Here is a 15,051-nt window from a genome sequence, read left to right as displayed (position 1 = left end):
TTTTAAAATAAATCCATCCTCGCCCAGGGCTGATCTTGGTGGGGCCTCTCGGGTAGATGTACCACACTGATCACTAATGGCATATCACACAGATCAATGACGCTGCATCACACTGATCAATGACGCTGTATGGAGATCAGTCTGCGAGTATTTACCATCATATACCTCAATGATTAAAGTGCAAGCGTTAAGGGATATTCAACCCTAGTCTTGCATACGGTGACCTGATGAGCTTTGACTTTTAGTAAAAGAAAAGACTTGCATTTATATAGTGCCTTTCATGACCAAAGTACTGTATTACACAAGTACACAAAATCTTTCTTATCCTCCTTTTTCCCAACCACAACTCACCCCCCCTCCCCTCTGCCCCATACCTTTCACCCCACATACATCTCCCCCTCTCCTTGCATTCTCCCCTACCACCCTGTCCCAAGTTTCTTGGTGCCCTTCGCCTTTCCCTTCCTCGCACTCCCTCCTCACTGCCCATCGATGGTCATCTCTCTCCTGTGTTACTTTTCAGTTCAATATCTCTTTCTCTCCCTTCCCCACAGTCTCCAGGTTTACCCCCCCCCCCCCCCCCCCCAGCTCACTTTTTGCCTCCCTTATGGTGCTATTCCCTTTAACCTTCCCTGTGGTTCAGTTCTTACCCTCATAACTTTCTATACAACCCTAAATACACCGCTCACCAAACGGGCATGGCATCACTCTGCCAATAAGACGATCTTTGACCTTCTAACCCCACCCAGCATGCACACTGACTGGCGCTCAACATATACAGATATAAGGTGCAACTGGTTGCACCTATGATCCGAGGAGTCTGCAGTGCCAGTGTTTACTGAGACTGAAGCAGGCTATATATGACCTGGAATAAAAACAGAAAATGCTGGAAATCTCAGCAGGTCAGGCAGCATCTGTGGAGAGAGAAACAGAGTTAACGTTTCGGGTCTGTGACCCTTCATCAGAAGTGGAAAAGTTTGCCATGTAACAGATTCTTAAGGAAGTGTAGGTGGAGGGGAGGAAAGAACAAGAGGGAAGGTCTGTGATAGGGGGGAAGGCAGGCGAGATTAGAGACAAAAGGGACGATGGGCAAAAATGAGATGGTAATGGCACAAGTTGGGAAACAAAAGATGAGTCTAGATGGATGCTCACTCCTCCCCTCCCCCCTTTCACTGCCCCTGCACTTAAGAAACTGTTACATCTCAAACTTTTCCAGTTCTGTCGCAGCGTCACGGACCTGAAACGTTAACTCGCCACAGATGCTGCCTGAACTGCTGAGATTTCCAGCATTTAGTTTTTATTTCAGATTCCAGCATCCACAGTATTTTGCTTTTGTATATATGGCCTGGATTGGCTTTAAAGTAATTACAATCAGCACCTGGAGCACAGAGCATGCGGTGAACACCAACCGAAGCCGGCTGAATACAGTACTGACACTAGATTGATGTCATCATAGGCAGTCCCTCGGAATCTAGGAAGACTTGCTTCCACTCCTAAAGTGAGTTCTTTGGTGGCTGAACAGTCGAATACGAGAGCCACAGACCCAGTCACAGGTGGGACAGACATTTATTGGAGGGAGGGTGGGTGGAACTGATTTGCCGCACGCTCCTTCCGCTGCCTGCGCCTGAAGCTCAACCCCTTCCCGGATGCACTCTCTCTACCTAGGGCGGTCTTCGGCCAGGGTCTCCTAGATGTCAATGATGTCGCACTTTATCAGGGAGGTTTTAAGAGTGTCTTTGTAATGTTTCCGCTGCCCACCTTTGGCTCATTTGCCGTGAAGGAGCTCCGCATAGAACAATTGTTTAGAAAGCCTAGTGTCTGGCATGCGAACTGTGTGGCCTGCCCAGCGAAGCTGATCGAGTCATTCATGTATAAAAGAGACAAGACATCACATCAGAGTGCTCAATCCCACTTCAACCAGAGATGTGCCCCTCTTTCCCAGCAGCCTCAGTTCTCCCGTCACTATCTGAACAGATCAGGCAAAAAAGGATTCTTGAAATCTAAAAATAGCTCTCACTGTCTCTCTCCTCCATCCCCAAACTGAGAATTCCAATACACGTCTATCTTCATTTAACTAAACAGCGACACACAACTATCAGTACAGCACTAAGGGCAGAAGGTTAATTAACCTGAAAGGTCGTCACAGTATCTCATACTTGGTAGAAATTAACCAACTATTCACAGGCCCCTGGTACTGTAAACCTGTGTACACCTTGACATCGGCTAGTGCATAATTAAGCTCCATACCCAGTATAGTAGGGAAAGACATAAAGCAGTGGGACAAGTTCATACTGAGGGAGGGGCAAATATTCTGTTATCCAACATCCCAGATGAAGTATAGCAGCCACACACACACTCTGCATTACACAGGAGCCAATGACTTCATGATGTGTGCACCATCCAGGCCATGATCTAAGGAGGTTCAAGTGCTCAGACACTGGTGGGATAATTTGTATGTGGCTTACTGGTACGCACTCTCGCCTGAGTCAAAATCTTGTGGGTCCAAGTCCCACTTCAGAGGCTTGAGCACAAAATCTTTCCGACACTCTCAGTGCAGTACTGAGAGAGTGCTATATTACCATCTATATTAACGACTTGGAAGAAGGGACAGAGTGTAACGTAGCCAAGTTTGCTGACGCTACAAAGATGGGAGGAAAAGCAATGTGTGAGAAGGACACAAAAAATCTGCAAAAGGACATAGACAGGCTAAGTGAGTGGGTAACAAGTTGGCAGATGGAGTATAATATTGGCAAGTGTGAGGTCATGCACTTTGGCAGAGAAAAAAAAAAATCAAAGAGCAAGTTATTATTTAAATGGAGAAAAATTGCACAGTGCTGCAGTACAGTGGGACCTGGAGATACTTGTGCATGAAACACAAAAGGTTAGTATGCAGGTACAGCAAGTGATCAGGAAGGCCAATGGTATCTTGGCCTTTATTGCAAAGGGGATGGAGTATAAAAGCAGGAAAGTCTTGCTAGTTATACAGGATATTGGTGAGGCCACACCTGGAATACTGCGTACAGTCTTGGTTTCCATATTTACGAAAGGATATACTATCTTTGGAGGAAGGTTCACTAGGTTGATTCCGGAGATGAGAGGGTTGACTTATGAGGAAAGGTTGAGTAGGTTGGGCCTCTACTCATTGGAATTCAGAAGAATGAGAGGTGATCTTATCGAAATGTATAAGATTATGAGGGGGTCTGGCAAGGTGGATGCAGAGAGGATGTTTTCACTAATAGGGGAGACTCGAACTTGGGGGCATAATCTTAAAATAAGGGGCTGCCCATTTAAAACGGAGATGAGGAGAAATTTCTTCTCTGAGGGTTGCAAATCTGTGGAATTCACTGCCTCAGAGAGCTGTGGAAGCTGGGACATTGAATAAATTTAAGACAGAGATAGACAGTTTCTTAACTGATAAGGGAATAAGGGGTCATGGGGAGCAGGCAGGGAAGTGGACCTGAGTCCATGAACAGATCAGCCATGATCGTATTAAATGGCGGAGCAGGCTCGAAGGGCTGTATGGCCTGCTCCTATTTCTTCTGTCAGAGGTGCCGTCTTTCGGATGAGACTTTAAACCGAGGCCCCGTCTGCCTGCAAAGGATTGCATGGCACTATTGCGAAGAGCAACAGGGCAGCTCTCCCTGGCGTTCTAATCAATATTTATCCCTCAACCAAAATTACTCAAACAGATGATCTGGTCATGATCTCATCACTGCTTGTGTGAGCTTGCTATGCGCAAATTGGCTGCTGTGTTTCCTACATTACAACAGTGGCAGTGCTTCAAAAATACTTTATTCGCTGTAAAATGTTTTGGGATGTTCTGAGGTTCCAAAAGGCGCTCTATAAAACATTAGACCACTATCCTTCACATGCATTCGGTTTCCATAGGCCCGTAACATCTGAAACATCTAAAATCTTTGCAGAAGTGCTGGTTAGACCTGGACGCCTCCATAAATTTATTCAACTGGACCAAACAGGTGTAAGACAGGAGGATTGCTCAGAAGATATCAGGAGACTATTGAATGCCATCAATCATTGCACTCCATTGTGTGGGTGGGACATCAGTCTGAGCGGAACATGACACGAGAGAGTGTGAGAGAGTGTGTGTGAGAGAGCGTGGGAGCGTGGGAGCGTGGGAGCGTGGGAGCGTGGGAGCGTGGGAGCGTGGGAGCGTGAGAGCGTGAGAGCGTGTGCGCCTTTAGACATACCTTTGGGCATGGGATTAAAGTTGTCTCACACCACCGCACACACCCACCAGAATGCATTAACTCTCATTCTGTATTCACATGGCTACAACCATTCTCCCTTACCCCTAAGTCCCCTATTATAAGGCCTCGAGTAGCAACTGCATCAGCAAGATCAGACACAACAACTTGTGTCACCTGTAACAGTAAAATGTTCCAAGGCGCTTCACAGGGGTGTTATAAGACCAAAAAAAAATCAACACTGAGCCACACAAGAAGAAATTACAGCAGATGACCAAAAGCTTGGTCAAAGAGCTAGGTTTTAAGAAGCGTCTTAAAAAAGGAGGGAGCGGTACAAAGGAGGAGAGGTTTGAGCAATCATAATCAGGGATGCTCATGAGGACAGAATTTGAGGAAAGCAGATATCTTGGGGGTGGGGCAGCTGAAGGAGATTACAGAGATAGGGAGGGGGCGAGGCCATGGATGGATTTGAAAACAAGGGTGAGAATTTTAAAATTGAGGCGCTGCTTAACCGGGAGCCAAAGTAGGTCATCGAGCACAGGGGGTGATGGCTGAGTGAGACTTGGTGAGAGTTAGGACATGGGCTACCGAGTTTTGGATGATCAAGTTTACGTAGGGTAGAATGTGAGAGACCAGCCAGGAGTGCGTTGGAGTAGTCAAGTCTAGAGGTAACAAAGGCGTGGACACGCACAATATCACAATGAAAATGGAAAGATGCAGTAAGAAAGCCATGCTAAGTCTTTGTAAGTCACTGGTTAGGCCACAGCTGGAGTAGTGTGTTCAATTCTGGTCACCACACTTTAGGAAGGACTTGGAGAAGGTGTAGAGGAGACGTACCAGAACGGTACCAGGGATGCAGGACATCAGTTATGTGGATAGACTGGAGAAACTGGGATTGTTCCAAGAGCAGAGAATGTTGAGGGGAGATTTAATGGAGGTGTTCAAAATCCTAAACACAAGAACATAAGAAATAGGAGCAGGAGTAGGCCATTCGGCCCCTCGAGCCTGCTCCGCCATTCAATATCATGGCTGATCTGATCTTGGCCTCAACTCCACTTCCCTGCCCGTTCCCCATAACCCTTGGCTCCCTTAGCGTTCGGAAATCTGTGAATCTCCAATTTAAATATAGCCAATGACCCAGCCGCCACAGCTCTCTGGGGTAGAGAATTCCAAAGATTCACGACCCTCAGGGAAGAAATTCTCCTTTATTTCCATTTTAAATGGGCGACCCCTTATTCTGAAACTATGGCCTCGAAAGGGTTTTGATAGAATAAATAAGGAGAAATTGTTTCCAGTGCAGGAGGGTCAGTAACCAGGTGATACATTTAAGATAATTGACAAAAGCGGGGAGTGGGGGGGGGCGGGGGGTGGTGAAGAGATTTACGCAGCGAGTTAGGATCTGGAATTTACTACACAAAATTGAGGAGAGAAGCAGAATCAATAGTAACTTTCAACGGGAAATTGGATAAATATCTCTGCAGGACTACGGGGAAAGAGCAAGGGAGTGGGACTAATTGGCTGGCATTTTTAAAGAGCCGACACAGGCACGATGGGCTGAATGGCTTCCTGTGCTGTCCCATTCTCCGATTCTATGAATAAGGGACATATCTCATGGCACAGCATAGACTGCATTACCCTACGTCATATCTATACTGTACCAGACATAGGACTGTTTGATGCCAACACTGGATACAAGAAGCAAGTGAGAGTTCCATTCACCATCCCTCACCAAAAACACACACAACAGATTAAGTTGCCTTGACGCAAGCAGTGTGCCTTTCAGCTCCAACTTTACATTTAGGAAAGAGACTTATTCCTTCAGGGTTCTATTTAACATAGTAATTGGCACATCCCATTTTCAAGAAACTAACAACTGCAAAAATTCTGTGCTGATATGATTGAGGTGTTCAAGATGATGAATGGATTTGATAGGATAGAGAGAGAAACTTTTTCCTCTGGTGGGGGGGTGCCAGAACAAGGGGCACAACCTTAAACTGAGAGCTAAGCCATTCAGGGGTGATGTCATGAAGCACTTCTTCACACAAAGGGTAGTGAAAATCTGGATCACGCTCCCCCAAAAAGCTGTTGAGACTCCATCATCATAGGCGGTCCCTCGTATCGAGGATGACTTGCTTCCACGCCAAAAAGGGATGAGTTCACAGGTGTTTCACTGATGGACCCAATATTCCAGGTCCCGAACTACATGCTGAAGGGTGGAAGATGCCGGTGTGGGGATTTTTTTTAACGTATGGTGACCGTTGCACACCAGCCACCGCATGGGCTCCGCAGAGCTAGGTCTTGATCCAGTGGCAAGGGTTAACCAGGACGACTGGAGACCTGCTCTGCTGCATGGACCTAGTGCGCACACATATCGCAGTGTGGGCTGGCAGGAGGCAACAGAGCAGAGTAGCACTGGGGTAAGTGTAAACCACAAGGTGATAGGAAGGGACAATATGTATGAATATAAAGGGGCTGCAGGGGGGGTCAAAACTAAAAATCATGGTTTAAAAGCTAGTATTAAAACACTTTACCTAAACGCACGCAGCATTCGAAATAAAGTAAATGAGTTGACGGCACAAATCATTGCAAATGGGTATGATTTGGTGGCCATTACACAAACGTGGTTGCAGGGTGGCCAAGACTGGAAATTAAACATACCCAGGGGTGTCTGACAATTCGGAAGGATAGACAAGGGAAAGGAGGTGGGATAGCTCTGTTAATAAAGGGTGATATCAGGGCAGTTGTGAGAGATGATATTGGCTTTAATGAACAAAATGTTGAATCATTGTGGGTGGAGATTAGAGATAGTAAGGGGAAAAAGTCACTGGTGGGCGTAGTTTATAGGCCCCCAAATAATAACTTCACGGTGGGGCGGACAATAATCAAGGGAATAATGGAGGCATGTGAAAAAGGAACGGCAGTAATCATGGGGGATTTTAACCTACATATCGATTGGTCAAATCAAAATCGCACGGGGTAGCCTGGAGGAGGAATTCATAGAATGCATACGGGATTGTTTTAGAACAGTATGTTACAGAACAAGGGAGCAAGCTATCTTAGATCTGGTCCTATGTAATGAGACAGGAATAATAAACGATCTCCTAGTAAAAGATCCTCTCGGAATGAGTGATCACAGTATGATTGAATTTGTAATACAGATTGAGGGTGAGGAAGTAGTGTCTCAAACGAGCATACAATGCTTAAACAAAGGGGACTACAGTGGGATGAGGGCAGAATTAGCTAAAGTAGACTAGGAACACAGACTAAATGGTGGCACAATTGAGGAACAGTGGAGGACTTTTAAGGAGCTCTTTCATAGTGCTCAACAAAAATATATTCCAGTGAAAAAGGGCGGTAAGAGAAGGGATAACCAGCCGTGGATAACCAAGGAAATAGAGAGCATCAAATTAAAAACCAAAGCATATAAGGTGGCCAAGGTTAGTAGGAAACTAGAAGATTAGGAAAATTTTCAACGACAGCAAAGAATGACTAAGAAAGCAAAAAGAAAGGAAAGATAGATTACGAAAGGAAACTTGCGCAAAACATAAAAACAGATAGTAAAAGCTTTTACCGATATATAAAACGGAAAAGAGTGACTAAAGTAAATGTTGGTCCTTTAGAAGATGAGAAGGGGGATTTAGTAATGGGAAATGTGGGAATGGCTGAGACCTTAAACAATTATTTTGCTTCGGTCTTCACAGTGGAAGACACAAAAACCACGTCAAAAATTGCTGGTCACGGGAATGTGGGAAGGGAGGACCTTGAGACAATCACTATCACTAGGGAGGTAGTGCTGGACAGGCTAATGGGACTCAAGGTAGACAAGTCCCCTGGTCCTGATGAAATGCATCCCAGGGTATTAAAAGAGATGGCGGAAGTTATAGCAGATGCATTCGTTATAATCTACCAAAATTCTCTGGACTCTGGGGAGGTACCAGCGGATTGGAAAGCAGCTAATGTAACACCTCTGTTTAAAAAAGGGGGCAGACAAAAGGCAGGTAACTATAGGCCGGTTAGTTTAACATCTGTAGTGGGGAAAATGCTTGAAGCTATCATTAAGGAAGAAATAGCGGGACATCTAGATAGGAATAGTGCAATCAAGCAGACGCAACATGGAGTCATGAAGGGGAAATCGTGTTTAACTAATTTACTGGAATTCTTTGAGGATATAACGAGCATGGTGGATAGAGGTGCACCGATGGATGTGGTGTATTTAGATTTCCAAAAGGCATTCGATAAGGTGCCACACAAAAGGTTACTGCAGAAGATAAAGGTACACGGAGTCAGAGGAAATGTATTAGCATGGATAAAGAATTGGCTGGCTAACAGAAAGCAGAGAGTCGGGATAAATGGGTCCTTTTCGGGTTGGAAATCGGTGGTTAGTGGTGTGCCACAGGGATCGGTGCTGGGACCACAACTGTTTACAATATACATAGATGATCTGGAAAAGGGGACAGAGTGTAGTGTAACAAAATTTGCAGATGACACAAAGATTAGTGGGAAAGCGGGTTGCATAGACGACACAGAGAGGCTGCAAGGAGATTTAGATAGGTTAAGCGAATGGGCTAAGGTTTGGCAGATGGAATACAATGTCGAAAAATGTGAGGTCATCCACCTTGGGAAAAAAAAACAGTAAAAGGGATTATTATTTGAATGGGGAGAAATTACAACATGCTGCGGTGCAGAGGGACCTGGGGATCCTTGTGCATGAATCCCAAAAAGTTAGTTTGCAGTTGCAACAGGTAATCAGGAAGGCGAATGGAATGTTGGCCTTCATTGCGAGAGGGATGGAGTACAAAAGCAGGGAGGTCCTGCTGCAACTGCACAGGGTATTGGTGACGCCGCACCTGGAGTACTGCGTGCAGTTTTGGTCACCTTACTTAAGGAAGGATATACTAGCTTTGGAGGGGGTACAGAGACGATTCACTAGGCTGATTCTGGAGATGAGGGGGTTACCTTATGATAGATTGAGTAGACTGGGTCTTTACTTGTTGGAGTTCAGAAGGATGAGGGGTGATCTTATAGAAACATTTAAAATAATGAAAGGGATAGACAAGATAGAGGCAGAGAGGTTGTTTCCACCGGTCGGGGAGACTAGAACTAGGGGGCACAGTCTCAAAATACGGGGGAGCCAATTTAAAACCGAGTTGAGAAGGAATATCTTCTCCCAGAGGGTTGTGAATCTGTGCAATTCTCTGCCCAAGGAAGCAGTTGAGGCTAGCTCATTGAATGTATTCAAATCACAGATAGATAGATTTTTAACCAATAAGGGAATTAAGGGTTATGGGGAGCGGGCGGGTAAGTGGAGCGGAGTCCACGGCCAGATCAGCCATGATCTTTTTGAATGGCGGAGCAGGCTCGAGAGGCTAGATGGCCTACTCCTGTTCCTAATTCTTATGTTCTTATGTTCTTATGTTCTTATGTGCTGCCCCTGGGCCCTCGGCTCTTCTGGGCCCCAAACTCACGCCTCTCCTGGGCCCCAATCACGTTGCACCACGATCACTTGCCGCTCCTGCTGTACCTGGCCATGCTCCAATAGGCAACCTGGACCTTGGTGACGTCCAATCCAGTCGCCCTCTTCACAGCCGTCGCTCTCCAGCACACGCTGTGCCTTGAAGTAGTACGCTCCTTAGAGACTGGATGTCAACTGAAAGCATCATGAGATTGTTCAATTTTTGTTCGGAAATGGTATTAAGGAATGTGGAACCAAGGCGGGCAAATGAAGTCAAGATACAGATCAGCCATAATCTAATCAAATGGTGGAACATGCTCGAGAGGCTGGATGGCCTCTTCCTGCTCCAATGTTAAATATTGATCACATGGACTCTGAATACAACTGGCCCAGGCTAAGCTGGCCTCCCTTTTCACACAGTCTTACCTCGCTGGAATCAGCCAGGAACTCCTGCATCACGTCGCTCTCTCCAAGAACACTGACCGAGCACACTGCAAAACAAAGCACAAACAGGGCATTACAACCACAGCTCAGCCACTCAGTCCTGCTCTCAGGAGGCACTGTCGGGACGTGCTTCACAGCTCGATGGCTTGAGTTGCAGATCAAGGACGATAATGTCAGCTGTGGCTCAGCGGTTAAGCACACGCACCTGTGTGTCAGAAGGTTGTGGGTTCAAGTCCCACTCCAGGGACTTGAGCACATAAATCTAGGCTAACACTCCCAGTACAGTGCTGAGGGAGTGCTGCATTGTTGGAGGTGCCATCTTTCAGATGAGACGTTAAACCGAGGCCCCGTCTGCTCTCTCAGGATGGAAAAGATCCCACGGCACTATTTCGAAGAGGAGCAGGGGAGTTCTCCCCGGTGTCCTGGCCAATATTTATCCCTCAATCAACATAAAAACAGATTATTTGGTCATTATCACATTGCTGTTTGTGGGAGCTTGCTGTGCACAAATTGGCTGCCGCGTTTCCCACATTACAACAGTGGCTACACTCCAAAAGTACTTCATTGGCTGTAAAGTGCTTTGAGACATCCGGTGGTCATGAAAGGCGCTAGATAAATGCAAGTCTTTCTTTCGTGGAAATGCCCCACACAATACTCCATTCCTTGACTGACTATGGGCAGGCAGCCTGGCCCCAGGCCTCTGCTCCAGAGTTCTGCTGGGAGATGTTCCTGTGTCTCAGATATTTCCTCCTCCTCTGAGCATTCATTTCCAGGTGTGGCACCTCCCTTTTGAGTTAGGCGAGACTGGATACTCAACATATCAGGGCCTTAAGATTTCTGGCCCCGATAATTGGGTGCTTGAGTTGGAATGTTTTGGAGAGAAGGGGCAAAGGAGTTTTTCAGCCCATCTTTTCAGCGTCAAAACCACAAGGAAGAATTCGCTTCAGTCAGGCTCATGCTGTTAACTCGGGGATAAAGTGAACTGAGGCACCTGATCTGCACTGGGAACATCTCCAACGTGGCAGAGATAAACCAAGAGCTTGCGGGAGATAAGTAGTCACTTTCAGCTATCTACTCCATGGCACTGCACACAGCAGGACTCCAACCTGCCGAGCCTAAATGTAAAGAAAATAAAATAACTTGCATTTATATAGCACCTTTCACAACCTCAGGACATCTACTTTTAAGTGCAGTCACTGTTGTAATGTAGGAAATGCAGCAGCCAATTTGCGAACAGCAAGGTCCCACAAACAGCAATGTGATAATGACCAAATCATCTGCTTTAGTGATAAATATTGGTGAGGACTCAGAGCATTGGGATAATAGTGGGCCAAAAATCGCGGTCTCTCCGGGCATGTACGGTGTGCGCACGCACCCATAGAGGCCCCGCAAGTGCCAGTTCTCGGTGCGCAATGCGCATGTGCCAAAACCAACACATCCTCGGGAGAAGGGACTGCGCGGGCGGAGATTTGGGCTACTTGACCAACTCTTGCCCAGCGAACGTCCTTCAAACTTTTACGCCTGGTAAAAGCAGGCGTACTGCCTGTTTTTACCAGCATAAGAGTTTTAAAAGATAGAAAAATAAAGATTTACCAATAATTTTTTATATTAAAACCCCTTTCCATTAAGGCAAATTTATTTGTACCCCTATTAAAGCATGTTTAAAGCATTTCAAAACATTTCCTTTTGTCTGAAACATTTAATTAAATTCAATTAATTTTTAAATGTGACGTGTTTTTCTTATTAAAATTTTTGTGTTTTTGGGGTATTCTCATTCATAGAAACGTGATCTCCGCACAAACGGAACTTACCATTACTGAGTGGGGATGCGCCATTTTCAATGGTTGGTGCGGCCCACGTGACCCAAGGCTGTGCACACATTCCTGGAATACGTGGGCCCCTGCACTGGACTGTGCAGCTCAGCCTCGGAGCGCACATCTACGTTCCTCCGGGACCACCAGGTATTTTTGTTAAAAAATTTTTGGTCGGAGGCATCCGCACACGGGAAGCCTCCGACCGCAATTTTTGGCCCAGTGTGTTCACACTTCTCTCTCCACGGACAGAAAGCACAAGAAAATATTCTTAATCCATTCCTCAAAAAATCTCAACGGGCAATGAGACACTTTGCTCCCAGCAGAACCAACAAACAGCATCGACTTAATTTCACATTCATTATAAAATGTAGATTTATAAATAAATTAAACTACCCGTCGCTCCATGGGGCTGTGCCTCCCTCACTGGGTTGACAGCTGGTTTACGACTCCTAGTTTGGCTTTTGCTTTTGAGAAATAAAGGGCCTAAGTTTCCACAGGATAAAAAACGGGCGCCCTTCCGAGCTGGGCGCCCGTTTTTCGCGCCTAAAACGGCGCCGGAAAAAAAACGCGCTATTCTCAAGCGCTTTGCAGCTCCTTGTTTGTTTGGCGCGGCGCCCAGGGGGGGCGGAGACTACACTCGCGCCGATTTTGTAAGTGGGAGGGGGCTGGTACTATTTAAATTAATTTTTTTCCTGCCGGCAACGCTGCGCGCGTTGGAGCATTCGCGCATGCTCAGTGTGAAAAAAAACATTGGCACTCGACAATTTTTGTAGTTCTTTGTAGCTGTTTAATTTTTGAACATTTTTTAATAAAAGCACATTGCCATCAGCACTGAGGCTTCTTGCAACCTTCTCACTGTCTCCTCTCCCCCCCCCACCCTCCACAGCAACAAACGGCAGTTTCCTCCCCCTCCCTCCCCTCCGCGGCAACAAACCGCTGTCTCCTTCCCCTCCCTCCCCTCCGCGGCAACAAACCACTGTCTCCTTCCCCTCCCTCAACCTCCGCGGCGGCAAACGGCGGTTTCCTTCCCCACCCCCCGCGGCAACGAACGATGGCTGAAGCACTTTCACACAGGTAGGAAGATGGGTTATTTAATCTTTTCTTTGCTTATAAATGTTTATTCAGGTTGGATTTATTTGTATAATATTTGTAGAAGTATAAATAAAGACTGATTGTAGAATTTAATGACTTCCCTTTCTCCCCCCCACCTCGTTCTGGACGCCTAATTTGTAACCTGCGCCTGATTTTTTTAATGTGTAGAACAGGTTTTTTCAGTTCGACAAAAATCTTCACTTGCTCCATTCTACTTTAGTTTGGAGTACGTTTTCACTGTGGAAACTTTGAAATCAGGCGTCAGTGGCCGGACACGCCCCCTTTTGAAGAAAAAATTCTGTTCCAAAGTAGAACTGTTCTACCTCACTAGAACTGCAGGAAAAAAAATGTGGAGAATTGCGATTTCTAAGATAGTCCGTTCTCCACCAGTTGCTCCTAAAAATCAGGCGCAAATCATGTGGAAACTTGGGCCCAAAGAAACTGCAGAACTGTCAGAGTGGCAGCTTCACGAGGTGTCGGGAGTAATCTGACCCTCAGTTTGTGCATTCCATCCCTCTACAGACCAGACAACTTGGCAGCAGACTCATTATCCCCCTCTCCTGACTTGTCATTGCATTCGCTCATTTGCACTGCACAAGCTTGGCCTTTCATTAGCTCGATAAGACGTGATCTTGCAAAAGAAACGCCAACTAAAGCACCTTCTCCACTCCCAGAGAAAGCTTCACGGCCACGTCAATTACAGCAGCTTACCCAGATATTATTGTGATGAATGGTACAAGATGCAGAGCACTATCGTAGCATGGTGTGATAACACAAGTCATCACAGTGCCATATCATTGCAGTGATTACCATTATTCTCAGTGTAGGAGACTAAAATACCTCATGAATGCAGCAGCAATGACGCATGGCCAACAATCTTGACTGTACTCTCACACCAGGCATCAACACAATGTGCACTTCAGTTGACCTTAATAGAACTGCATTCAGAGAAGGTGCTGCATTGATGTAACTGGACAGAGAAAGGAAGGTCCAAGTCTCGGATGCTCAGCACAGTTTTGCCTCATTTACACTAAATTGCCTCAAGGTTTGGGCAACACGATCGTGCAGCATCCAGACGTACCACCGCTCGACACGGGAGGTCAACACACCTTTTCTATAAAAAGCCCATTGGATGGGAATTGAGCCAAGATGCGGTTTGTCTCAGAATAAGGGGTCAGCCATTTGGGACTAAGATGAGGAGAAACTTCTTCACTCAGAGGGTGGTGAATCTTTGGAATTCTCCACCGAGGGCTGTGGAGGCTCAGTCTTTTGAGTATATTCAAGATGGAGATGGATAGATTTTTGGATATTGAGGGAATCAAGGGCTAGGGAGTGGAGTTGAGGTAGAAGATCAGCTGTGATCGGATTGAATGATGGAGCAGGTTCGAAGGGCCGAATGGCCGACTCCTGCTTCTAATTCTTATGTTCTAAGTTAGGCATCAGAGCATTCACTCAACCCAAAACTCCTTCCTAACACGCCCAATCAACGACATCGGTCAAGGAAGAGAAAACGCCCATCGGCCCATCAAATCTCATCCAGTTAGTGCCCTTATTTTCTCAGTATAGCACTTGACTCGCTTCTGAAGGTCCTAAAATGTGTTTATCTTCACAATCCCACCTGGCAGATCGTTCCTAACACACCATTCTGGGTACAGAAATTCTGTTTCAAAGTGAGTTCCCACTAATTTTATAGGACATCCCTATATCCTACTTCCGGGCTTAATCTGAAGTTCTCCTCCTTGTTTTCAAATCCATCCCTATCTCTGTAATCTTCTTCAGCCCCACAACCCCCAAAATGTCTGCGCCCCTCTAATTCTGCCCTCGAGCATCCGAGATTCTAATCGCTCCACCATTGGTGGCCGTGCCTTCTGTTGCCTAGGCCCCAAGCTCTGGAACTCCCTGCCTAAACCTCTCCACCTCTCTCTTCCTTCAAGACGCTCCTTAAAACCTACCTCTTTACCTGCGCTAATTTCAACTTATGCGGCTCGGTGTCAAATTTTTATCTCCTAATACTCCTGTGAAGCACCTTGGGACGTTTCCCTACATT

At 46.1% G+C, this 15,051-nt stretch overlaps 1 protein-coding gene across 3 annotated transcripts in view; it reads right to left on the bottom strand.

Annotated features, from left to right (window-relative positions):
- LOC139234144 (sorting nexin-27-like) overlaps positions 1-15,051 on the bottom strand; it is a 132,671-nt gene that overhangs the window by 27,830 nt on the left and 89,790 nt on the right. For all 3 annotated transcript variants that reach the window (XM_070865126.1, XM_070865128.1, XM_070865129.1), the window contains exon 4: positions 10,081-10,145. In XM_070865126.1, coding sequence (XP_070721227.1) covers positions 10,081-10,145 — 65 coding nt within the window. The remainder of the gene's footprint in view (positions 1-10,080; positions 10,146-15,051) is intronic.

This window comes from Pristiophorus japonicus, chromosome 21 (assembly GCF_044704955.1).
Source record: "Pristiophorus japonicus isolate sPriJap1 chromosome 21, sPriJap1.hap1, whole genome shotgun sequence".
Lineage (NCBI taxonomy): Eukaryota > Metazoa > Chordata > Chondrichthyes > Pristiophoridae > Pristiophorus > Pristiophorus japonicus.
This window is presented reverse-complemented; position numbering and strand designations above follow the sequence as displayed.